The sequence below is a fragment of the Mustela lutreola genome, chromosome 3 (assembly GCF_030435805.1).
Source record: "Mustela lutreola isolate mMusLut2 chromosome 3, mMusLut2.pri, whole genome shotgun sequence".
Lineage (NCBI taxonomy): Eukaryota > Metazoa > Chordata > Mammalia > Carnivora > Mustelidae > Mustela > Mustela lutreola.
Window position 1 is genome coordinate 72,867,740 of NC_081292.1, and position 26,375 is coordinate 72,894,114.

The window sequence follows — 26,375 nt, forward strand, 5'->3', positions numbered from 1 at the left end:
AAATTGGGAAATAAGATTTTTAAAAAGGTTTAAAACAAAAACAAAAAAAAATGCAGCTAGCTAAAACGTCAGTAAAGTGTACTTAAAGGACTTTTACCAAATCAGTGTCTAAAATGTTATCTAAACTCGAAATTATCCAAGCCTACATACACAAAGAGAAACTCTTTGGGACTTATTTTTCCCTTATCATTTATTTACAAGAATCACTTGGTTTGTCCTGTAAATAGATATGATACATACTAGGAGAATACTTACCTACAGAAATGGTAAATAATTATGCCCATTTTTTTTCTGCTTCAAATAGTTTAAATACATTTCTTGCTTTTACCTTTATATAATACCTTTATATCATTTATTTTTTGCTTATTTTACTAAAGAAACTTTCTCTTCTTTTAGAAAATTTTATTTCTTTCTAAATTATACTCCCTTCCACCAAAGTGTAACAAAGTCAACAGGCTACTTTTACAGTAATGAGAAAACCAACAAGGATCTCCTTCAGAGTAAGGCTGAAGGGAAACAATTTGTAGTAAAGATTTATTCCCTTATCCTCCCCTCCAAATATTACAACTCTCAACAAAGAATTCTTGTTTAGCCTTATTGAAAGTGTGTAGCAGGGTGGTGTTTAGAAATACTACAGATCTAAATGTACATACATAGCATTGCTAACTCAGAGTGAGCACAAGGAAAATGAGAATTTCAATTTGTTACCATGACATCTCCTAAACAAAAGAAAAATATTAAGAGTACAGGATTTTTTTTAAGTCAGTATCAGGACAATTCCTTAATATATTGATAATTGCTCTTCTAAAAACTAGTACTAATAATCAAGGATCAGAACTCTCACCATAATACTCTTTTCTTCCACTATCATTACTGGTGCATTAGTTTCAGCTCAATTTTAAAGTTACAGATCTCTGGTTTAAAATGAGTATTTCTGCCCATTAGCCTTAAACAGGAAATCACTGTTCCAGAATTTCACTTCAAAACCACACACACTATTGCTGCTAAAAGAGTTTTAGATGTTAATTGTGACAAAAACATCCGGATGGTTTAAGTAAAATTTATTATATCATTTTTTTAAAAAAGTTATGCTTCATAGAGAAACTTACTGAGAGAGGGGCATTCAAAACTGAAAAACACAGCAATATAAAATAAATGTATACCTAAGGCTACCCTGATTTTTGTTTTCCTGAGCCGATCACTCTGTATTTAAGAATTTAAAGGGTTACTGGGCTCCAACCAGTACTGCCCAGGACCATCCTGGGAATTGGGAACAATGGTGAGCAGGAGGCAGGAAGAGCTGCTGTGGGATGTAACACTCCGGCGGCACAACAGGCAACAGCAGCGTAGGTTTCTGGGTGCACGGTGGACGTAGGGATGCAAACTGGTCCTTCACTTTGAGCTAGGTGAGGGAAGGGAGGGAAGCCACGTCTTCAGAAAGCAGGAGACCTGGAAGTATTGCAGAAGCTAGGTGGATTCTCCTGCCTCGGAGAACTGAAAGCAATTCAAGTAGGCTGGACCTCGGGGAACGGTGGGAGGAGTGGCCGGTGGCAAAGATCCCGCTGGAGACGCGGATGGAAACGGGATTAGGAGGGCCTTACAAAGCGAATTTAAGGAGATAGGACTTATCCTGAGGGCAACGGAGATTTTCTAAAAGGTTTTAAACGTGAACACGACCGGATTTACTTTGCAATAAAGTATACCTCTCCGGTGGCAATGTCGAGATGGGGGAGGGGCAAAGCCCGAGGCCGAAAGACTAGTGAGCACAAAACCACGACAGTCCAGGTGGAGGACGCTGGTGGCCCGTACAGAGGAAGTCAGAGCGTGGCAGGAGCGACAACCTGACGACCTGAAGGACGAAAGTAAAATAGATCTTGGGGCTTCATGGCTGTGGCACGGGGTTGGGGGCTGATGACCGAACTGTAGTGAAGCAGTTGCTGAGATGGGAGACTCGGGCAGTTCGGGGAAGAAAGGTGCGGAGCTCCGCTTAGGACACACAGATTGTCAGATTTCTGTGACACCCAAGTTAGATATGCGAGCTCTCAGCAGGGCGGTCTGGAAGCAGGACGACCCTCTGCGGATGGACCAGACACCACCCAGAGTGCGCACGGTGGAGGAGACAGCCCTGGACGGCTCCCCGGGGAACACCACCCACGCAACTGGACAAGGCTTCTAAACTACACTTCTTCAAATATACGCCGAATCACAAAACACGCTGCGAGACCGTAGGGGAGTTCATTGCTCTCATTTCTTTAGGTGAGAAAAATGAGACTTTAGGGTAAGGTTTGTTCATGATCACCTGACGGAGAGTCTCGACTTTCCGTCACCCAGCCAACAGAGCCCCTCCTCTATCCTAAAAATTAACTCAGTGGATCGGATTGCTGAAACATATTATTTCTCAACATTTCGGCAGAGTGGATCACAGAAATAGGACTTTTTACTTTTTAAATGCCTTTTGTTCCTTTTCTCCCAATCCTCGTGAAATACTGTGATCAACTTTCAGTTTTAATAAATATTACCAGACATCAAATATATGTAAAAAAAAAAAATCAGATAGAGGAAAATTTTAGAACCTATCTCCACCAGTAAGCTCACAACTTCTTCAAGTTCTCTGAGCTGCATAAATAAACCTTGACAGACTCTGGCTTTACGCTTATTAACTCCGCACGTCCATCCCCCGTCCTCCTATCTCGAGGACTTGCCTAATCGCTCACCCCTCCCCGTCCCTCTCCCTCGCTCCCCCGCCCCCCCTCCGGCCGCACCACCTGCTCCCGGCGCCTCCCCCTCTCCTCCCGTTTGCAAGCCAGCTCCGGTTCTCACGCGCGGCCCGCGGCCCTCCCCGCCGCTCCCGCCCCTTTCACCTCCTCGGTGCCTCAGGACCCGAGCAGGACCGCTGCGAGCCTAGCTTCCCAGCCCCTCCCGCACTCCTGCTTTTCCCCGCCCGCCCTCGGGCGCCGCGCCCCCCACGAAGTTCTCCCTCCCGCACCGCCCCCCGCGAGGACTTCAGAGGCGGTCCCTGGCCGGCCGGCGCTGATTGGCTATCTCCCCGGCGCCCCGCCCCCCGTGCACGCGCAGGAGGTGGGGCGGGCCCCGAAGCGGGCGCGCGCGGCGCGGTCCCGCGGGCGGAGCGTCCGTGACCCGCGTGCCGGCCTCCGCGTCCGGGCCCCGGCGTCCGCGAGGTGGGGGCGGGCGGCGGCGGCGGCGGCGGGGGTGTACCCGGCTTGGGGACTCACATGGCCCCGAAGCTCCCCCCACCTTGCCCCGGCCGCGCTCCCTAGCCGCGGCCAGTCGGGCGTCCCGCAGGGACTGGGAGCTGCCCGAGGGGCCGTCGTCGTCGCCAGCCCGGTAGCCCGGATGTCGCTGCCCCCCGCGGCGGGGCCGCAAGACGCTCCTCTCGGCCCCGGGAGGAGGCTCGTCTTAAAGGGACCGCGCCGTGTTCGTCCGGAATGGGCGGCGCATCCTGCCCTCCATGCGCGACCCATGTCCCGAGGAGGTGCCGCGGCGCCCGCACCACGGGCCCCCTCCTCCGGGCGGGGTGCAGTTGGAGCTCCGCGCGCCCTGCCCCGGGATGGCCGCAGATGGCCGCCCAGAGGCCGGGTTTTCTCGGGCCCGAGCCGTGGCCGGTGGCGCCGCGCGGGGCCGGGAGGCGCCGGGCTGTGATTGGCCGAGGCCGCCGTGAATGCAGGACATTGTCTGGTCGCGGCCGTCTCCGTCCCTGCCCGCCGCCCTTCCACAGACCAAGATGGGTGCGGAGCGAGGGCTCTGGTCGCCAAGGTGCCCCCGGCCAGGGAGCGCCTTCAATGGTGGGAACACCACAGGGGGGAAAACGTAACTTTTACGAGATCGTGGGTTCTGAAAATGGCAAAAGGAGCTGTTTCAAAATACAAAATCATTCTCAACAAGGAAATAAAATCGGTGTTTGATAGAAAGGTTTCCTTTAAGATTAAAAATACTAAGGTAATTGAAAAGGGCCGCCATAAAAACGGATTAGTTTGGTCTGCAAGAGTTCTCTAAGACCTATGATAATTCATCTGAATATCCTTCATAAAATTTTAAGCTGTATAATATTCATGCATACAGTCATACGGATATGAAATCACCTTGTTCAGGACATCCTCTCTGGGTCTTAGTTTCCATATTGTAAAAAAGACTGGACTGGTAGCTTTCCAAGTTTGTTTCTATTGTTAAAATAACTCCGATTCTGACTCTAGACTTAAAATCATGATACGTCCTATGTGTTGGATCACATCTCAAGGTCTTGAAATAAATGAGATCTCTTAAAGAGCCCTCGAGATGTCAGTTCTCAGATCATCTTTGAATATATGTGGGAGTTATTTAAGTGGAGTTGTAATCTTTCCCTGTGTAATTTTGGAGTAAAGGGAAATGAGAGCAGTAGAGAAATGTATGGAGATCAAGAGCAGGGTTTTCTTTCATCCTAAAGAAGTTTTCTAGGTAATGGAGTATTATAATAAAGAATAGTCATCTTTCCTATTTTGTTCCCAGTATCAAAGGGGTAGAAAGATGGCAAAAGAAAGAAGACACATATGAAATAAGAGATACACAAATAAAATGTTTGGAGAGTTTTGAATAAAACTAAGTTGTATTTCTTTTGAAAAAGCTGGATAGGAAAAATTATTGTAGAGTTAAAAGCAGACTTGTGTTAATACAGATTATCTGTGTGTTTATGTATTTATGTATGTGTATGTGTGTGTACATATATATTTTTAAATCTGTTTAACTTTTTAAAGGATTTTATTTTAATTCCAGTATAGTTAACATAGAGTGTTGCATTAGTTTCAGGTGAACAAAATAGTGATTCGACAACTTCAGGCATCACCAATATAGATTATATTATAGTATAGCTTCAGTTTAATGCTGTCTTCAGAATTTAAAAAAAAAATAATTTCATTTAATTGAAAAATCAACAAGAATTAGAGACTTGGAAATGACAAATGAAGGACGGAAAACATCCAGAAAACAAGATAAATTTAATGGACATGATTCATTGTAAGAGACATGACCTCATTCCTTATTAGTGGGATTTCCACTAAACCAGATTTGATGTTAAATAAATTTATTTTACAGACTTTCCTCAAAATTATACTAATTTAATATTCTTTTTATTGTTGTTGTTGTTTTGTGGAATGGAAAAAAGGGGAAAGAAAAGAGATACAATGAAAAATTTAAAACATTGTTGCAGTTTCCTTTTTTTTTTTTAAGATTTTATTTATTTATTTGACAGATAGAGATCACAAGTAGGCAGAGCGGCAGGCAGAGAGAGAGAGAGAGAGAGAGAGAGGAGGAAGCAGGCTCCCTGCTGAGCAGAGAGCCCGATGTGGGGCTCTATCCCAGAACCCTGAGATCATGACCTGAGCTGAAGGCAGCGGCTTAACCCACTGAGCCACCCAGGTGCTTCTGTTGCAGTTTCCTTAAATAACAGTTGTTCCAATCTCCTTTACCTCACCCGTCATAATATAGGAATAAAAAAGCAGAAATCATCAGCATAAAGATTCTAGTTGTCCCCAGAAGTGAAGCACGAATAGTTGTGTGGATGTCTGTGAATAATGCAAGTTTAGTTTTGATCACTTAAACTTATAGAATTTAAATTGTTGATTTCTAGAATTAAGCTAATTTTACTTAAAAGTTATTGAAGAAGTGATTAAAAGTTAGGGATTAAGCTGAGTGAAATAAGCTGTTTATAATAAACACAAGCAGCAGGTTATATGATATAGTCTATAAAGCATGAAATGACTAGCCAAGTAAGTGGGATTTTTCCAGCAAGTCTTTTCCTCAGGACTTTTGGTTTGGTATTCCACATATAACTATAGAATAATCTGTATACAATCATAACGTTTACCCAACACTTAGTATATACCAAACACTGTTTTAAGTATCTTCTTCTTCTCCTTCTCCTCCTCCTTCTATTCTTCCCCTCTTCCTTCTCCACCTCTCCCTCCTCCTCCTCCTCCTCCTTCTTTCAGATTTCATTTATTTGACAGAGCACACAAGAAGGGGAACAGGAGAGGGAGAAGCAGATTCCCTGCCGAGCAGGGAGCCCAATGCGGGGCTCCGTCCCAGAACCCTGGGGTCACGACCTGAGCTGAAGGCAGACGCTCAATTGACTGAGCCACCCAGGTCCCCTATTATCCCCATTTTATTTTATTTTTGTTTTTTTTTTTCCCATTTTTTCTTTACTTATTTCTCAAAAAAATCTTAGTCTTTTTAATCTTACATTTTTAATTGACTAAATCTTTAAAGAACTTAGTGACTTTGTCTTTTAAGTTCCAGAAATACTGACATGACTATTTTTTTTTTTTTTAAGATTTTATTTATTTATTTGACAGAGAGAGATCACAAGTAGGCAGAGAGGAAGGCAGAGAGAGAGGAGGAAGCAAACTCCCTGCTGAGCAGAGAGCCCGATGCGGGACTCGATCCCAGGACCCTGAGATCATGACCTGAGCCGAAGGCAGCGGCTTAACCCACTGAGCCACCCAGGCACCCTGACATGACTATTTTGATAGGACTACATTTTAAATATCCACTTATACTTTGTATATCTAAGAGTCCTATCTTCATTTTCACTATCACATATGAATGAAGGCCTTGTATCTTATTTTCTTTATCTAGCATTATATTATACTCTTGAATTTGAGATAGTCTGTTTTGAGAGTTGTAATAGAAAAGATAAAAGAATGCTATGTCTTGATTGTTTAGAAAGTATTTCCATAGTCAGTTATGGTTCAATAGGTAAACTAAGGCCTATAAACCTGAACTCCTTTACGGGTAATACTGTTCAGCAAGAATGTAGTACACCAAATATGGATTTGTTTAAATAAACTCAATTTAAAAAGTCTGAAGCTCTCCTCTTTCTTTGTTATTATTTAGGCAGTAGGTTATATTAATGATAGAAGTGTATTTTCAACTGCTTTTAAAGAAATTAGGTAGCGACTAATGAATTTACTGTTCTACTCAAAAACATCTACACTTAAGGTAAGAACCTTTGCCAGTAGGTTTAAGTTGAGAATCTTTGTCAAGGGAGAGACGTTGCTCTGAATCATGAATGGTATCACGAAGAACTGCGATCTCCTTGTTTTATCCTTCTTGAAGATGTTGAAGCTTCCTTCTGTAGATGCTCTGTGGCAAAACAGTAGAATATGGGTATGGGTTTGATTTAGTTTGAAGTCTTGCTGGTTTGGCATCAAACTCTAACTGTAATTTGATAATTTCACTTTGTTTCTCCTTCTCTTGAGTTCTTAACTTTGCATTTAACTCTGAAATTTCTACCTCCTTTTTCTCTATCAGGTCTTTATGCTTTTCTTCTTTTGACTCAATTTTTTCCCGCATATCCTGACGAAGTTTCCTTATTTCTATCTTATGTCCCTCCTCTTTGATTTTCATTTCACTCATAAGTTTGGCAATAGTATTCTTATATGCCTGTTCATGAGATTTTAAATTTTCTTTCATAAGATCAACATTTCTTTTTAGTTGTTCATTTTCACTTTTCAAATCATGTTGAGATTTAATGGTCTGTTGTAGCCCTTTTATCATATTACGAAGAGCAGCACATTCTTCTTTAATTGAGATCTCCTTTGTTTGCATTACTTTTAATGAATAGTTTTTTCCAACTGTATATCCAGTATATTATTCTTTCCACTGGTTTCTATCATTTTCTCGGCTCACAGGTCCCTGCAGTTTCCCACACCTCCTCCTCTTCCGGGTGCGGGTCTGTCCCACAGGGCTGTCCCCTCCCTGTATTCTCCCCACTTTAAAGATGCAGAAAGGTTGGGTAGCTTGCCTGAGGTCAGACAGCTGGGGGGACAGAGCTGGGAATCAGGCCTAGAATCCTGACTCTGCTCAAAGCCATGTGGCTAAGTGTTCTCAATTCCTCACTGAGCTGACTTAGTTATTTCTATGGATGTGATCATTAATGCACTTTTGATCAGATTGTTTCAACAGTTACACATTTAAATATTTTGCGCTTTCATCCATTTATATTTCAGGTGAGCCTGTGGCTACCGGAGTGTCATTTGTGCTTAGTCTGCTAGAGAAAGACAAGCAGGCCTGTCACCTTTGAAGAGAAACGCCCCTGAAATTTGTATCTCTCTTCTCTTTTAAGCAGACATGGACGTGGGCAGCAGCACATGGGAAAGACCGCTCCCTTTTCTTTCTTTTCATTCTTTTTCTTCTTTTAGGCCTGTGGCTTCATGGGACCCCGAGAACAGAAGACCAGCTGGCCGTTTGGGGTGCCTCGAGCTGGTGTCCTTCCCCACACAGGTGCTGATGTCCTTAGCCAGTATCAGCCGAAGGCTGCCAAGTCACTCAGTTCTCAGAAGACAGAGAAGGGAGGAGGCAACAAGAATGCATGACTGGAATTTGGGGATTCAGTAGCATAAAGCTGAGAGAAAAGGGGTGGCACCTTCCAGACGGTTTCCCCCCTTTCTTCCTCAGTCTGAACCTTTGGCAGAGAAGTGGCATGTGCTTCATGACAAGAGTAAAGGCCGCTGCCCCTTGCATTGACCTTGGCCTCCTTAGGCCTCATTCTACAGTGTAGAGCTCTGCCACCGAGCGGGGAAAGGGTGCATTCAGGCTCAAACCATTCCCTGTCAGTGCTTGTTCACCGGGCATGCATCCAGAGGGTTAAGAAATTAGAAATAAAATTATTCTGAACGGGATCACTTGCGACTCATTAATCCATGTGATTTCTGATGTTCATTATCACTGAGAATTGAGTTGCCTAAGTCTGTTTAACTTTTGTGATTAAGGATCAGCATTAGGATTTGAGGTTCTGGGGACAGAGAGGAGGAAGGGATTGTGCTCAGCCGTCTTCCACCCCCACCACTCCGCACCCAGTGCTCTTTGTCCTTGGCCAAAAGTGCTTCTCCATCTCCTGTAAAACCCTGATGGGGGCAGACAGCCCAACACGGAGGACAGGCCAGCACTGGGCGACCCGATCCACAAGTCCTCCTGCCATCAGTGGGTAACAGGCACAGCCACAATCGGTCTCTTGGTCCTAAGGCGCCTAGCAGGGCAGGTCTAACTGAAGACTGACCTCATTAGCCAGGGGCTGTCTTTTTATTTATTATAGTTCTACAGTGTTCTATAACTAAGCTCTTACCATATGATAGTTTTCAAATTCAAATATTTAAACATCTTATGAATGTGTAAAACTAGTTTAAATCTAATAGCAAACACCTACTCGTGTACCTTTGTACTCATACTTCGCACTCAACAGGTGGCCACCCTCTCTTCCTGGGATCCCGCACACAACCAGATTCTAGTGCGCCATCTTCTTTCTTTAACCCTTCAGCCTGGCATGGGGATGGCTTCCAAAGGTTACCACCCCCGATGCCTCACCTTGCTGATTCCTTTCGCTGAGCCCACACTTCTTACTAGTCTTTTCCAAAAGTCCAAGTGACTGTGCCTTTTCTTCCCTCCTTGGATGGGGTCTGCCTCGGACATCCATCATGAGCTGGCCCTAGTACTGACACCTCCAGTTTCCTTTGTGGCCTTGCCCCCCCTTCACACCGCAAACTACTCCTCTCCCCCACACACTCTGCCCCTCGAGGATGCTGTTCTTTCTGTGGGGAAAACTCCGTGAAGACTTCCTTGGCCTCCTTCCACATGGGCCGCATCTCTTACAACCTTGACCACATTATATTGGAATTGCTGCTTGGCCCCTTCCCAAAATGGAAGTTCCTGGAGGTCAGAGCTCGTGTCGTTCATCTGACATCTTGATGCTTCGCACTGTACCGTACACATACAAGAACATGATGAAGGAACAGCTAAAGACAAATAGAAAATGTTTCATTTCCTCTATGTATTCTTTTTCCAGATCAGCTGTCTGGCTTTTTCAAATATTTATTTCAATCTTGTCAATATTGATGTAGACAAAATGATACCCTTTAATTAACATTTACACAATAGCGAGCTTTTACTATGCTGGATATACCAGATATGCTCTCAAAACGTGAGTAAATTAATATTTCTAATTCAAGTGTTTACAATTTAAGGTAATCTGATTTCTTTATTAGTGGTGAAGCTTTTTCTTTTCTTTCTTTCTTTCTTTCTTTTTTTTTTAAGATTTTATTTATTTATTTGACAGCGAGAGAGGAAACACAAGCGGGGGGAGTGGGAGAAGGAGAAGCTGGCTTTCTGCCAAGCAGGGAGCCCGATGTGGGGCAGCATCCCAAGACCTTGGGATCATGACCTGAGCCAAAGGCAGCTGCTTAAATGACTGAGCCACCCAGGCGCCCTAAGCTTTTTCTTCTGCATAAAAGTAACTTTCTAGGTTATTTATTTGGGAAATGCTGCTTTCTTTGTATCAGATTTGCCTTAAGAAAAGGAATTCTGAGGGGCCCCTTCCCCTACTTATCTACATAAGTAGATTTAACTGAGAAGTATCATTTTTGCTATTTTTGCCTGTAAATGAAAAAATAACAAGAACAATTTAACAGTTCTGTTCTTTTCAAGACAACACCACCGTCTGTGTGTTTTCGGCAGTGAGAGCAGGGGGCGGACCAGCTTCTCCCCTGTCCCTTACCCGTGCTTCTCTAGCTCTAGCAGAGACATATTCTGTAATTGGTTTTCCACATTTGCCAAGAGTCTGTTTCCTCTTAACATTCAACATGTTTAACAGAAGTCTTGTAATAGTTCCAAAAATAATAAAGCGGGTCCCAAGCATAAAAATGATCCATACACAACACATTGTTTTTTTGTCATGGCTTTGGTTTGTTAAGTTCCTTTTAATAATTTTTTAGTGTCAAATCATGTGGTAGAAATGAAAAGGTTTTCTTCACAGTAATAAAACCCACTATAGATCTAGAATTAATGACTTGTGCATAGGGCAAGAGTTACCTGCCAGCGCCACCCCAGGACAGTGTGGCCCCTCAGTGTCCAGCTCTTCATGCTGTGTTGGAAGTGGGACATTCTGGTTAAATTTAATGTTGTATCCTCAGAAAGAACAAAAGCGTTTTCGAGGTACATGCTTCCGATATATTGGGAAGGCTATTTTTAATCTGATGAAATTTATTTATCACGTTGTGAAATGTTAATATAAAAAAGCAACACGAGCTTATATTTTATCCACCCCCGCAATTACTTCTAGGAGGTGGTTAAAGTGTCCCGAAGTAACTTTCTCTGTTTCAATAATTAGATATTGGACAATTGAAAAAAATGTAGATTTCCTTTAAAATTGTTACTTAATTTACTGGTGTTGTAGTCAATATGATGATTACCACCACTGTCATTATGAATGAAGTACCTTTAAGCGTTGAGGGCATCTGGACTTTGGAAGAGGTTTAAAATCCCAGAGAGAAATCAGATGCACTGGCAAGCAGGTAGCAGGGGAGTTGACAACACAATCCTTATGATTATGTGCAAGGCATTTTAACCTTTTCCTCATGAGTGAGTCAGAATCCGAAAAAAAAAGCAATGGAACCTGAATGTTTATAACAGCAATGTCCACAATAGCCAAACTATGGAGAGAGCCCAGATGTCCACTGACAGATGGATGGATAAAGAAGATGTGGTATATATACACAATGGAATACTACTCAGTCATCAAAAACCAAAATCTTGCCATTTGTAATGATGTGGAAGGAACTAGAGGGTATTATTCAAAGCAAAATAAATCAGAGAAAGACAATTATCATCTGATCTCAGTCATGTTTTTGTTTAAAAAAACAAAATGGAGGGCGCCTGGGTGGCTCGGTGGGTTAAGCCACTGCCTTCAGCTCAGGTCGTGATCTCAGGGTCCTGGGATCGAGTCCCGCATCGGGCTCTCTGCTCGGTAGGGAGCCTGCTTCCTCCCCTCTCTCTCTGCCTGCCTCTTTGCCTACTTGTGATCTCTCTCTCTGTCAAATGGATAAATAAAATCTTTAAAAAAAAATGGAGAAGCATAGGAGACGAGAATAAAAAAGAATACAAGACTAAATCAGAGGAGGTGAACCCTGAGACTCTTAACCACTGGCTATTATATAAGATTGATGAATCACTGACCACTACCTCCAAAACCAGTAATATATTATATGTTAGTTAATTGAATTTAAATTTTAAAAAGTTTTAAAACCCAAAAGATAAGCCCAGCGCAGTAAAAATAACCCTGGCAAGGGGATATTGCCTCCTGCATCACTGTTAGACTGAGCATCTCAAAGCTGGTGGGATCTATCCCTGACTCATACTCGTGTTTGGGAAACACATTCTGTCCTTTCCCCAGATCCACTTTCCTCTTCTGAAGGAGCCTGCTCTTTCCCACAGGACCTGGACAGACCTCGAGCAAAAGGTCTTGCTATTCCACGTCCGTCTGGGGTCCAGCTGCATCCATAGGACCAATGACTGCTTTGGAACCGAAGAAGCCCAGGTTGAACCTGATCTTTGGAATCTGAATCAGCATCTTAACAAGGTCTTCGGGAGACCCAGGGCAACCCCCATGTGAGAAGCCTGGCTTAGAGCACCCCAAATGAAGATAAACAGAGACTGCCACCCCCGGGGGAGTGGGAACCCCCTTATATATCAGATATTTTAGCCCCTGGTGTATTATACACCATTGCCTACTTTAGCCTATGTTTCTAGGGAAGGGAAAGACTCGGGGAGGTGGGGGGGTAAACAAAGAGTACTTACCTTACGAGCCTGATCAATACATGAAGTTCAAATTCAATGACCACCTTCATGGTAAACAAAAGGAAACACTGCAATGGGTACAGGCGTCATTCCACGGAGAAGGGTTACATTTCGAATCTTTGTTGGTTTCCTAGGGTTACTGTGACAAAGTGCCACAGGCTGGCTGACTTCAGTGACAGAGCATCGTTTGGGTCTGGAGGCTGGAAATCTGACCCTCATGCTTCCTCTGAGTCTCTGGGGACAGCCTTTCCTCTCCTAGCTCTGCGGCTCCTGGCCGCCCTTGGCCTGCAGCCGCCCCACTCAGCCCTGTGCCTGCCTCGGTACATGATGCTCCGCTGCCTTGCTTCTTACTGGGGCTCTCTTCCCCCTCTGTGGAAACCGGTGATCATGGATTAAGCCCCAGCTCCAGTATCACCGGCAATGATGTGCTTTCCAAGTAGTGCCATATTCCGCCAGACCTGGGGATCCTGTGATGAGGAAGACGTGGCCTTTGGAGGAAGTCCAAGTCTGGGGTGGCAGGGACAGCAGAGCAGCAGGAGGGGCTCCTAGGGTATCTTTCCAGCCAGACTTCAGGCTACCCCCAACTCCCGCATTGATTCTGCGGCTCTGGAACTTGGAAGTGTAACAAATCCCAAGCGATTCTGAGGTAGACAGCCTCTCTTGCAACCTACCTCCAGAGGCATCAGGATCTAACAGAGATCCCCATGCTGCCCAACTTGCCCAGAGTGGACCCTAAGAATGCTTACAGACAGACGATGGTATGTGTGTGAGCACACGAGTGTGTGTGTGTGCGTGTGTGTGTGTGCATGCGTGTGTAAGAATGAATCTGAGCAGGAGACCCTCATTGTGGAGAAAGCAATCAGGAACTGGTTGTTAGAGTATAGTGACAGGTGACAAGAGCCCTTCACAGTGTCATGACAGAAAGTTTTATTGTCGTGACAACTACACACTAACCTCGACCATTTCAAAATTGAGATGGTTCATTCATTCATCAAATACTCAGAGCCAAGTTGTGCTCAGTGCTTTGGTATTTGGGGTGGATTGCTCTTAATTTTTAAAAAGTTAAATAAGTTTAGGAAATTAATATAAGATTGCAATTAATACATTTTTATTCTGCCAATTATGGATGTGCAAAAATTGCCATCAGTGATTTTATTTTTAAATTGTATGTATTTATTTCTGAATAGGTAAAACCAAAAGTTACGGAGGATGACAGTGCAAGGTGAATATCTCTCCCACAGAGGCGACTGCTGTTACTTGAGAAAAACCATTTTTAACACCAAAGAAGTAAGAAGGACATAATCTTCGGGAAAAAGAGAGCTTTTCCCAAAAGGGAACAGTTAAGAAAAAAAAAATGTGTGTATGTTTTTCCTTTTTTTTTTTAATTCATCTCTTGCTTTTTTCCAAGTATTTCCACACTCCTTTCATGAATGAGGCATTGTTCCAGATATGAGGAGTACATCAGAGAACAAAACAATGAAAACACCATTCCCTGCTTTCTTGGACTTACATTCCTGTGGGAACTGAACTGAATCTGGAATTGGGACATGGAAATCCCAGCCATTTGAACAGGGAGAAGCCAACAGAAGCTAAAGGAAGAGGATGTCCCAGCCATCCCAGAGGACCCCGGTGTCCTCCAGGCACAAGGGGTACAAGGTGGGCATGCACTTAGAAACTGCCCAGCCACACCAGGACTGTTCAGAGGCTACGCCAGCCAGACCAGATGAAGGACTTCATGTCTGGTGAGAAGCAGATCCTGACAATAGAATTTGGTCCAGATTTGACTACAAGTGCGAGAGATGACTGGTGAGATGCAAGCAGCCTTAAGGAGCAGAGAGGAGAGTGATTGTAATTCTTTGATAGGATTTCTGTTCATGCAAAGAAACCAGTTCAATCTGTTTGCCATTTGCGTGCTTCCTTCTTCATGCTTCCAGTATCTGGGCATGTCCCTCAACCGAGTTGGCGGCTGAGCTGTGATGAATTACTGGCTCTCTGTCGATGGCTCTCCAACCAGGACATGGGGTGGGAAGCGTTGATCTCAATCTTTATACTTTTTTGAAATTAATAGACATTTTTAAGAAAGCAGTTTTAGAAAAAAAATAAAAGTAGTTTTAAGTGTATTTTTAAAAAGAGATTTTATGTATTTATTCAAGAGAGACTGAGTAAGAGCAGAGGCAGAGGGAGAAACGGGCTCCCCACTGAGCAGGGAGGCCGATGCGGGGCTCAATCCCTGGACCCTGAGATCATGACATGAGCTGAAGGCAGAGGCTTAACCCACTGAGCCACCCAGGAGTCCCTAGTTCTAGATTTATAGAAAAGCTTTTGTATAGGTCTTCATCCATCCCAATTTCTCCTATTATTACCATCTTGTGTTAATGTGATGATTTCTTTCAACCGATGAATGCATATTGATACATAATTACTAAGTAAAGTCAATAGTTTACATTAGGCTTCCCTCTTTGTGGTGTACCTTCTGTGAGGTTTTTTTTTTTTTTTTTCAAGATTTTATTTATTTTTATTTTTAAAAAAAGATTGTACTTTATTTGGCAGAGAGAGACGACGAGAGAGGGAACACAAGCAGGGGGAGTGGTAGAGGGAGAGCAGAGCCCGATGTGGGAATGTATCCCAGGACCGTGAGATTGTATTTTTAAATCATCTCTACAGCCAACGTGGGGCTCACTCACAACCGAGATCAAGAATGTGGGTTTTGACAGATGTAGAATGACGTGTATCCACCATGGTAGTATCCTATGGAATGATTTCACTGCCCTAAACCCCCTGTGCTCTGCCTATTCATCCCTCCCTCCTGCTGAACCCGGGTAACCACTGATCTTTCTACCAACTCTATAGCTTTTGCCTTTTTCAGGATGTCACATAGCTGGAACCATACAGTATGTGGCCTTTTCAGATTGTTCTCTTTCACTTAGTGATATACATTTAATGTATATGCTATGTTATATGTGGATATCATGTCTTTTTGTGTTTAAAAGCTCAATTTTTTTCTCGGACTATATATTATTCCATCATCTGGACGGACTATATTTGTGTTTCCTTTCATCTATTAAAGGACGCTTTGGTTGCTTCTAAGTTTCGGCAGTCATGAACAAAGCTGTTATAACCTTTTCTATGCAGGTTCTGTGTGAAGATAAATGTTCAACTTATATAGGTAAATGCTAAGGAGCACATGATAAGAAAATGTTTAACATTTATACTTTTCCTTCAAGAAACTCTTCCCTTTATGTCAAAATTGAATCCAGAAAAAAAATACAGCACAACATTTTGTCATAAAATACTACATTACATGTAATTTTTTTCTTGATATCAGCTCGCCAGTTTAGGAAACTGCATTTCACATCGCAACACAAAGCTAAAAAAATGTTTTTAGCACAACTTTTGGTCATTTGGCTTTAAAAATAGACTATTTTTTAGAACACATTTACGTTCACAAAAAAATTGAGATTCTCATATATTCCTCCCCACATTTGCTTTTTAATGCTGTCATTTAAAAATTTTTTTTTTCTTAAAGATTTTATTTGTTTGACAGAGAGAAACACAGCGTGAGAGAGAACACAAGCAGAGGGAATGGGAAAGGGAGAAGCCGGCTTCCTGCCAAGCAGTGAGTCTGATGTGGGGCTCGATCCCAGGACCCTGGGATCATAACCTGAGCCAAAGGCAGACACTTAAGGACTGAGCCACCCAGGCACCTCTAATGCTGTCATTTTAAAAAAGATTTTATTTATTTACTTGTCAGAGAGAGAGAAGGCGAGAGAGAGAGCACAAGCAGGGGGAGCAGCAGAGGGAGAAACAGGCTCCCCAATGAGTAAGGAGCCCAATGTGGGACTCCATCCCAGGGCCCTAGGATCATGAACTGAAGGTAGACGCTTAACCGACTGAGCCATCCAGGCATCCCTTTTAACACTGTTATTTATAAAAATATAGCTACACATAGATTGATTAAGGGAAATGTTGATTTAAAAAGCCCCTACAACTTCTAAAATTCAAGAACAATAGCAGCTCACAGACACAAGAGTACTCGAAGCGCACCTGGGTGACATAAGCAGCATTTCTCCTGCTCCCACTCCCTGCCTCGGCCATCACTCAGTCTGTGTGTAAGCTTGACAGCATTTGTTCATGCTTTGCAAACATATCTACACAGAAGTAGGGTTTTCTTTTGTCATTATTTTCACAGAAATGGGAATCCTATAATTATTGTCCTGCTAGCATGATTTGTTTTCTTTTTATTATGAACTTTCAGCTTAGTGCATAAAAACTTTATTTATTTATTTTTAAAAAAGATTTTATTTATTCATTTGACAGAGTTCACAAGTAGGTGGGGGGGGGGCGGGGGCTGGGAAGCAGGTTCCCTGCTGAGCAGAGAGCCCGATGCGGGGCTCGATCCCAGGACCCTGCGATCATGACCTGAGCCAAAGGCAGAGGCTTTAACCCAATGAGTCACCCAGGCGCCCCTAAAAACTATTTTCAAAAAAGATTTTAATTTTAAGGTATCTCCACACCCAGCGTGGGCTCAAACTCCCAACCCTGAGATCAAGAGTCACATGCTCTACCAACTAAACCAGCCAGGTGTCCCTAAACCTTATTTTTTTAAAGGCTGGATTGTATTCCTTAGTTGAGCCCTTCTCCTGGTGTGGAAATTTAAACAGTTTTGCATTAGAAGTTATGTTTATATAAACATTCTATATATTCATATATCATCTTTATGCATTTGTGCTAAAACTTCTGTAAATTAGGAAGAATAAAATTGTTATCATCTGGTCATTTTTTACACACACACACACACACACACACACACACACTCATATACACAATTTCCCCTATTTAAATTCCATCAGCATTTCGTGAACAAGTAAATCCTTAATCCTGGATGTTATTAAGCCTTTTTATTTTTTGCCAATTTGAAAGACAAAAAATGGGTATCTCTTTGTTTCAACTTAAGTTTTCTGATCTTGAATGTATTTTCATAAGTTTGGAAGCTATTTGTACTTCTTCTTCTGTGAAATGTCTGTCCAGACTATTTGCTTGTATTTTCTCTTAATGTAATTTTCTTTTGCATAAGTCATACATTAATGTGATATTATGATTTAAAAATTCAAACAGTGTAGAAGTGTAAAGAATTAAAGAAAAAAAATTCTCCATCCAGAAATTAGTTATAGTCAAAAGTTGAGATGTATTTCTCTAGCTAATTTCCTCTGTATGTGGGATACATACATATACAATGTATATATGTGTACGTGATCACAATACATATATTAGTCTCCATCACATTTTTAACTCAACAATATACTTTGTATAGATTTATATATTATATAAATGGTTTTATTTAATAATATGCCATATACATCTATGTAGAATCTTGATTTTTTAACCATTGTTTCGTATTCTATAATTTTTCTTCTTTTTTTCATTCCTATTGAATGAACAAATATATCCTGCTTACTGTGCATGAGGTAACCTTCCAGTGCTTGATAAAAATTAGACCATTTCATCATCACAACTATTCCATGGAGTAGACATTACTGGGATCCCCATTTTTATCAAGGAAACTAAGTTACAAAAAGGTTAAGTACTTGCTTGATCGAGATCACACTGCTGGTCATTTGCAGAATAGATTAAAATGTGACTTGAGGGGCACCTGGGTGGCTGAGTGGGTTAAGCCTCTGCCTTCAGTTCAGGTCATGATCTCAGGGTGCTAGGATGGAGCCCCACAGTGGGATCTCTGCTCAGCAGGGAGCCTGCTTTCCCCGCCCCCCACCACCCCGCCTGCCTCTCTGCCTACTTGTGATCTCTGTCAAATAAATAAATAAAATCTTTAAAAATTTTTTGACTTGAAAATTCCCATATTAATAGGCTTAAGTTGTTTCCAACTTTTTGCTCTTTTGTGTAGTGCTGCAAGAAACACCCACGGGACCCAGTGAGAAGCTTGAGGAAGGGAGTGGCAGGAAGTCAGGTCCACAAGGGTTGAGAAGGTTGGAAGGAGGTGCCCAAACAGGCAGGAGAAAGAAGGGCTAAGGGGACCTGGTATGTCCATGGGCAGTCTACAGAAAGAACACATCTTTACAGCTTTTCTAAGGAAGGAGTAGACCGTGGAGCCCATCAAGTGCAATTTGTCTTGAGGACAAGGTCAACAAGAGCTAGGCTGCTGGGCAAGCTACCATGTGGTAAACTTGAGTATTAGGCCACAGGCGAAGACCTGATAGTCATTATTTTTCAATAATTTGGATGCTAAATATGAAAGAATATCACATTATGTTATCAAGTAGCATATTAATATGGTTTTACTCTGTTTACTTGGCAAATACTCAGTATTTGCAGAATGTTCACTCATATTGAATTGAATGAAATGCATACAGAGTGAACATTTGCTGTTTCTTTTTGGATGATATTTTACAGCTAAAAGAAGAGAAAGGCTATTTTTTAGGATACAGAACTAGGAGATGTATAGAAGAGAAAACTAGCAGTTGAAAAAGAAAAGTAGATGAGAAATGGTAAAAATTAGTAGAAATTGTGAAATGTCTTAGATTGGCCAAACAAAGAGCAAAATGGGCAGAAATTTCCTCCCTTAAGTTGCACTGAATTTGAAAATGTGGAAGTGAGATTAATTTTAGATCTTGAAAAAATTGAGCTCCTCAAAATTATATTTTTAGAATGAACATCGTTATCTTAAAAGTCCTTGTTGCACAGATAGACATAACTTGTTTCTGGATGGGAACATTTAATATCAGAACAGGATCAACTTTCCCCCAAATTAAACTATACATTAAGTGTAATTTATAAAAATAATTCCAATAGAGTTTGGAGGGTTTTGGGGTACCTGGATGGTACATTCGGTTAAGCGACCCGCCTTTTGTTTCTGCCCAGGTCATGATCCCAGGGTGGTGAGTTCGAGTCCCCTCATGAGCTCCGGACTCTATGCAAAGTCTGCTTAAGATTCTTCTCCTTTTGCCCCTCCCCTATGCACTTTCTCTCTCTCTCTCAAATAAAAAAATAAATCTTAAAAAAAACAATTGGAGGGGTTTGAGAGGTAGTGGTAACAGAAATGTAGAAATCTGTGACATAATAAAAATGTCAGAAACAAGTCCAAACATGCATATAAAATTTTTGCCATCTGAAATTAAAGCATTTAGATGTAATGGGGGAAAGATGAATTGCTCAATAAATGACATGAACCAAAAATTTGGGGGTGCCCCATCAAGTTGCAAAAAAAATTTTTTAAATAAAAATTTCCATTGCTGGTAATACAGTACAGAAAACAGGACACTCTTGAGGTCTAGGTGGAATATAAATTGATATATTTTTATGTATCAATTTATATAAATAAAAGATTTTATTTTTTTATTTACATAAATAAGTTGTTATTTATATAAATAAAAGATTTTGTTTTTAAGCAGTGGCAACACCTAACTCGGGGCTCGAACTCACAACCTTGAGATCAGGTGTCACATGCTCTGTGGACTGAGCCAACCAGGTGCCCCTAAACTGATACATTTCTGGAGAGAAATTACATATATAGAATCTTTAAGAATATGTATACTTTGGGATGCCTGGGTGGCTCAGTTGGTTAAGCGTCTGCCTTCAGCTTAGGTCATGATCCCAGGGACCTGGGATCAAGTCCCACATCAGGCTCCCTGCTCAGAGGGGAGCCTGCTTCTCCTTCTGCCTGCCACTCCCCCTGCTTGTGTTCATTCTCTCTCTTCTCTCTCTGACAAATAAACAAATAAAATCTTAAAAAAATATATCTATACTTTATGAACCAGTACCTCTCCTAAGAATGTACTTTAAAAAAAATAACTGTTTGTGTGTTTAAAGATTTAGCTATAAGAACGTTAACAGAATCATGATTATTTTGTCTAAATTATTTATAAACCTAGCCAGCAGAAGGAGAGGATAGATAAATTATAGCACACTTGCACAATGAAGTACTATACAGTCATCAAAAATATGTATAAAATCAATGAGGTAACATGTATTGAGTACTCACCATGTGCCAAGTCCATCTCTAAGAACTTTCCAGGTAATAGAGCATTTCACCTCCCCACCCCACCCCCATGAGGTAGGGCACTTACCACTTCCATTTTACAGATGAAGAACCTGAATGAGGGTGTCCGAAGCCTTGCTAGTAAGTGGTAGAGCCTGTATCGGAACTAGACGGTGGGGCTCCTGAGCTCACATTCCTAATCATTACAACTGAGGAGCTTAGTTAGTAACAATGGAAAATTCATACGACAGAATAGGTGAAAAGAGTGGTATGAGCTATATGATTCTATTTTCATAAAAGAACATACGTATGTATACTCACAGAAAGAAACTGGAGAGAAACACAGCAAGATGTTAAGTTGTTTTCTCTGGGGGCTGGGATTCTAGGTCATTTGAACAAAGGCTGTTGGTGCCCTGGTCTCCACACACACGTCCTCATTTGCAGTCCTTTATCTCGGGCCCTAAGTTTCCTAGTCTCGCTGCTTAAGGGCATGTCTGGCATTGTGCGGGGCAGGAGAGAGTGCTAGGGAGCTGATGTCCCCAGAGCAACTCCCACCAATGACGGAAGTCACCCTTTGCTGGGGTGGGTTCTTGTCAGTTTCCTAGAGGGTCCTCGATGGGAATGAGTCCTGTGTTACCCATAGCAGTCCATAGAAGTAATGCATCCAATAGTGCACCTTAGATTTTTTTCTTTTTTAAAGATTTTATTTATTGATTTGAGAGGGAAAGAGAGCGTGAGCAGAGAGGCTGAGGGAAAGGGAGAGGGAAAGAGACAAGCAGATTCCCTTCTGAGCGTGGGGCCCAACACTGGTTGGGGGGCTCCTTTGGAGATCATGACCCGAGCTGAAGTCAGACGCTTAGCCAGGCGCCCCTGCTGACTGTCTCTCGTCCTCTTGCTATCTCATTTCTGCACACCTTCACTGTGCTCCTGGGAGCACTACCTCTCCAAATTCCTTGCACCTCAATCTTGTCTCAGAATTGGCTTGGGGGGAATCCGAACGTGGAGACTAATTTTAATTTTCCGCCTTTTGTTTGTTTTCTTAATGTTTTTTGCAGCAAACTCTGTGTTTTAACAAGTTATAAAAGAAGACAGTGCTGTTGTTTTAAAGAAACTTCCTGGACTTCTAGTTCAGCAAGGTGGTTTGAGCACATGACCTTATCTCCCTCCCAAGACCTCAATAAATGCCATTACAGGAATATAATATACAAATACACAAAGACAAGGAGGAGAGGAGATGCCAACACCATGGGGACTTGGTAGAGGGAAATGTCCGTGAACAGCGAGCCACAGTCACCATGGAAGGTGGCTCCATGTCCCTTCTCAGCACGGCACAGCCGAGGGTCCAAACTCCATGGCTCCTCACACAGGAGCTGGAGGTTGATCGTGGATATGGGCACCCAGGAGGAGTTGAAGGCAGGGCTGAGAACTCCAGAGAGTTGCTTATGAATTCAGGACAGGCCGGACAACAGATGGTTCCTTTTACTCTAAGTCTTCTAGTACTATTCAACTTTTTGGTAGCCATGTACATATATAATTTTAGTAATTAAAAAAATTAAAAATTTTATTCACCTACTTGTCAGAGAGAGAGAGAGCACAAGCAGGGGGAGAGGCCAGCAGAGGGAAAAGCAGGCTCCCCGCTGAGCAAGGAGCCCATTATGGGGCTCCATCCCAGGACCCTGGGATCATACCTGAGCCAAAGGTAGGTGCTTAACCAACTGAGCCACCCAGGCGCCCCTAAAATAAAACTGAAATAGAAATAAAGAAAAAGAAAGAAAGAAAGAAAGAAAGAGAGAGAGAAAGAGAAAAAGAAGGAAGGAAGGAAGGAAGAAAGAAAAAAAAAAGAAAAGAAAGAGAAAGGAAGGAAGGAAACAGTATTGAGGCTAAGAAAGGAGTGGGAAGCAAGAATTGGAAAGCACAGCACCACTGCACGTCGTGTGCTGAATTTTGTTACGCAGATGGGCCATGCTGCCTGACCGGATGACACGAGGCCCTCGGAGCAGCCGACCCCAACAGAGACATACACACGCCAGATCCGAGGAGTCATGGAGGCTGGACTCCATGACTCCAAGACCCACTGGAACCCAGTGGGTCTTGATTATGTAGTGAGGTATTTGGAATCAGGAAGAGAATTCCACGCACTGAGGTTTTCTCTAGATTTAGTAGACACAGACAAACATAAGAAACATGGAGGGTGCATTCTTTACAGTCTCTTTATAGCAGGCTTGTTCATGTCCCGTGTGGTGTTCCCCAAATCCCAGCTTAATCATCAGCACATACTGGGCTGATTAAAGAGCTAAGTGCTTCTCTTACTCTCTAAATCCATACTCCACCACCTTTGTTATGCTCTGACTTAAATTCTCCTACCTCCCAAACTTGTAGGTTGAAATCCCAAATCCCAGTATGGCAAAATGTGACATCTGGAGATAGAATCTTTACAGCAGTAATCCAGTTAATTTGAGGTCGAGGTCTTAGGGGTGGGCCCTGATCCAACATGACTGGTGTCCTTATAAGAAGGGACAATGCGGATACAAAGACACACACAAAGGGAGGATGATGGGAAGAGGCACAGGGACAGAGGGGCTTCTCCAAGCCAAGGAGAAGGGCTGGGAGCAGATCCCCCCGTCGCAGCCCTCAGAAGGGACCGACCCTGCTCTCATCTTGAATTCAGACTTCTAGCCACCACCACACAGTTGTTGTTGGGTGTTTGTTTTGTTTTGTTTCATAGTAGGCTCTACACCCAACATGGGGTATAAACTCACAACCTCTGAGATCAAGGGTTGCACACTCCACTGACTGGGCTAGCCAGGTGCTCCTAAAGCACACAGTCTTTAATACTTTGTTAATGACACCCAAGGATTATATAATAATCCTTGCTTTTCATCCCTAACATGTCCATTTTCTGCATAAATACTTTTGCCCATTGTGATGTGGCTGGTCAGTAGAAGAAGCTCACTGTCCTTTACGGTTGTTGTTTCCAAAGACTCATGCAACACTGCATCAAAAACTAATGAGGTACTGTATGGTGACAACATAACATTGAAAAAAAAGGTCATGAGTTTTGGACAACATAACATTTAAAAAAGGTTTTGGACAACAACATTTAAAAAAAAAGGTTTTGGACAACATAACATTAAAAAAAAGGTCGTGAGTTTTGGACAGGTCCTAGGAATAGGTGACTCTGGGACCACAGTCTCTGACCGAGCGATCTATGATGACAGTCCTCGATAAGTACTTTTATTATACTAATTGGAAAGAGGATGCGGGGTCTGGCTAACTTGTACACCAGCAGCTCCCAAGTCACGCACAGGCATATGTTAAAAGACGTGGTGTAGGGTTGACTTTGTGGCCACTTACCAAGTTCCTGTAAATGTGAATTCCGTGTAGCTGCAGCTCCTGGGGACTGGAATGTGGCTATTTTAATGCAAAACTGTCATGTATAAGACTGCGGCAGGCCTGCTCTCTGGTGGCCAGCTCAGCCTCTAGCTAGGTGCCAGCCTTCTGTCCTCAGTCCCCATCCGAAGATCAGAGCTGTATACCTCTGACACCTACAGGGATTTGGAGCTAAATTTCTGGCGAAAGGAATGATAAATATTCTATCTCCAATGTCCTATCAAGAAAGTCTAATGTGGGGGCGCCTGGGTGGCTCAGTGGGTTAAGCTGCTGCCTTCGGCTCGGGTCATGATCTCAGGGTCCTGGGATCGAGTCCCACATCGGGCTCTCTGCTCCGTGGGGAGCCTGCTTCCCTCTCTCTCTCTGCCAGCCTCTCTACCTACCTGTGATCTCTGTCAAATAAATAAATAAAATATTTAAAAAAAAAAAAGAAAGTCTAATGTGTACAAATCTTTCATGTTCCGAATAGCATCTTGATGTGCAGATTAAGTTAATGTGAGGCAGGGAGATGTAATAGCCCCTGGAGATGAATGTTTCTCCGGGGGCGAACTCCCCACAGGCTGGGTGGTGAAGCAGCTCTTACCCTCCCATCAGCCGCCAGATGCAATGCTACCTTTTACTGAAGGCACGCAGACCTTCAGACTTCGAAATATGTCCCCATTCACAGGATATAAGGGATGTGTCAATTTCCTAGGGGGGCTGTAACAAAGGGCCACAGAGGGCATGGCTGAAAATGGAAACGCACTCTTTTACAGTTCAGAAGGCTAGACTAAGCTCCAAGTCAGGATGTCAGCAGGGCTGCACTCCCTCTGATGCTGGAGGGGTGCCCTTCCTTGCCTCATCCTGGCTTCTGCCGGCTTGGGGGTCATCTCCGGCATTCCTTGGTTTGAGGCTGCAGAACTCCAGCCTCTGCCCTCACCGTCATGTGGCCTTCTCCCTGGGTCTCTGTGTCCTCACATGACTATCTTCTTCTCAGGACCCCAGTCACAATGACTTCATTCTAATTAACATAGGTAATAAACCTATTTCCAAATAAAGACAAATTCTAACATACTGGGCGTTAGGACTTCAGTATATTCTTTTGGGGGTGGGATGGTGCAATTCAACCCATTACCAAGGGATAAGATAAACTTCACATATTTCTGTTTTGAGGACAGCTCATATGGCAGCAATTTCATTTAATGAGACAAAATCTTATCAGAACGTGCGTAAAACACATAAGCATAGTTTAAAAATCGTAAGGCAAATATCTATGTAACCCCCAACTTGGGTCAAGAAACAGAATCTTGGGGTGATTGAGTGGCTCGCTTGGTTCAGTGTCTGCCTTTGGCCGGGTTGGGATTCCAGGGTCCTGGGATCGAGTCCCCCATCAGGCTCCTTGCTCAGCAGGAAAACTGCTTCTCCCTCTGTCGCTCCCCTTGCTCGTGCTCTCTCTCTCTGGCAAATGAATAAATAAAATCTTAAAAAAAAAAGAAAAGAATCTTGCTAGTACCAGAGAAGCCCCCTGCACACCCTTCCTTCATCAGAACCCTCCTCCAGGGTCCACCCAGCATCCCACACTGAATTTAGTTGTCACGTTTCCTTGAATCTGTGCCAGTTTTTCATTCTTTATCTTCCATGACCTTGATATTTTTGAAGAGTACTAGTCTTTTTTTTTTTTTTTTTTTTTTTTAAAAGATCTTACTGGAGAAAGAACAGGTGTGGCGAGAGGAGCAGAGGAAGAGGGACAAGCAGAGCAGAGCCCAACATGGGGCTCAATCCCATGACCTGAAGCCTAAATCGAGAGTCAGCAGCTCAACTGACTGAGCCACCCAGGCACCCCACTAGTCACTTATTTTAACAATGTTCCTCAGTGTGGGTTTTTCTGAGGTTTCCTAATGATTTTGTTAAGGTTGTACATTTTTTGGCAAGAATCCCACAGAACCCTGCCCTTCTCAGCACATCCCATCAATGGTACATGATGTCCTCACATCTTGATCATTTGATTAAGGTGGTGCCAAGTTGGCTAACCATCAAGTTAGTATTTTTCCTTCTGTAACAATATCTTATGGGGATACACTGAGCCTACGTACATATCTTATTTCTTGTCATTCTTTTGCCCATTGCATTCAACATTCATCAATGATGCCTATCTTTAACAATTACTGTGTTTTTGAGGATTTTGTTTGCATCAAGCTTTCTAGCTCCACTGATTGGTATTCTACTGTAAGGAAAAGCTGCCTCTTTCCCTCATTTATTTATGCCATTATTCATTTGTACCATGGATGTTTGGTCCCATGGTTTACGATCTTACTACTAACAGGAGTTACTTTTTTCAAAGCATTCCCGATTTGGCCATCAGAAGCATTAAGTTGGCGCCTGAGTCCCTAGTAAT

The 26,375-nt window shown here is 42.8% G+C and overlaps 1 protein-coding gene and 1 pseudogene across 1 annotated transcript; both read right to left on the minus strand.

Annotated features, from left to right (window-relative positions):
• Window positions 1-1,046: 1,046 nt before the first annotated feature.
• Window positions 1,047-3,893, minus strand: LOC131827853 (nascent polypeptide-associated complex subunit alpha, muscle-specific form-like). The gene is made up of 4 exons (XM_059168852.1): window positions 3,886-3,893; window positions 3,256-3,795; window positions 1,704-1,849; window positions 1,047-1,562 (listed from the first exon to the last, which is right to left on the minus strand). Exons 1-4 carry the CDS (start codon window positions 3,891-3,893, stop codon window positions 1,468-1,470), a joined length of 789 nt encoding a protein of 262 aa, XP_059024835.1. The 3' UTR covers window positions 1,047-1,467.
• A 2,613-nt stretch (window positions 3,894-6,506) lies between these two features.
• LOC131826792 (coiled-coil domain-containing protein 152-like) lies at window positions 6,507-11,753 on the minus strand (annotated as a pseudogene).
• Window positions 11,754-26,375: the final 14,622 nt, after the last annotated feature.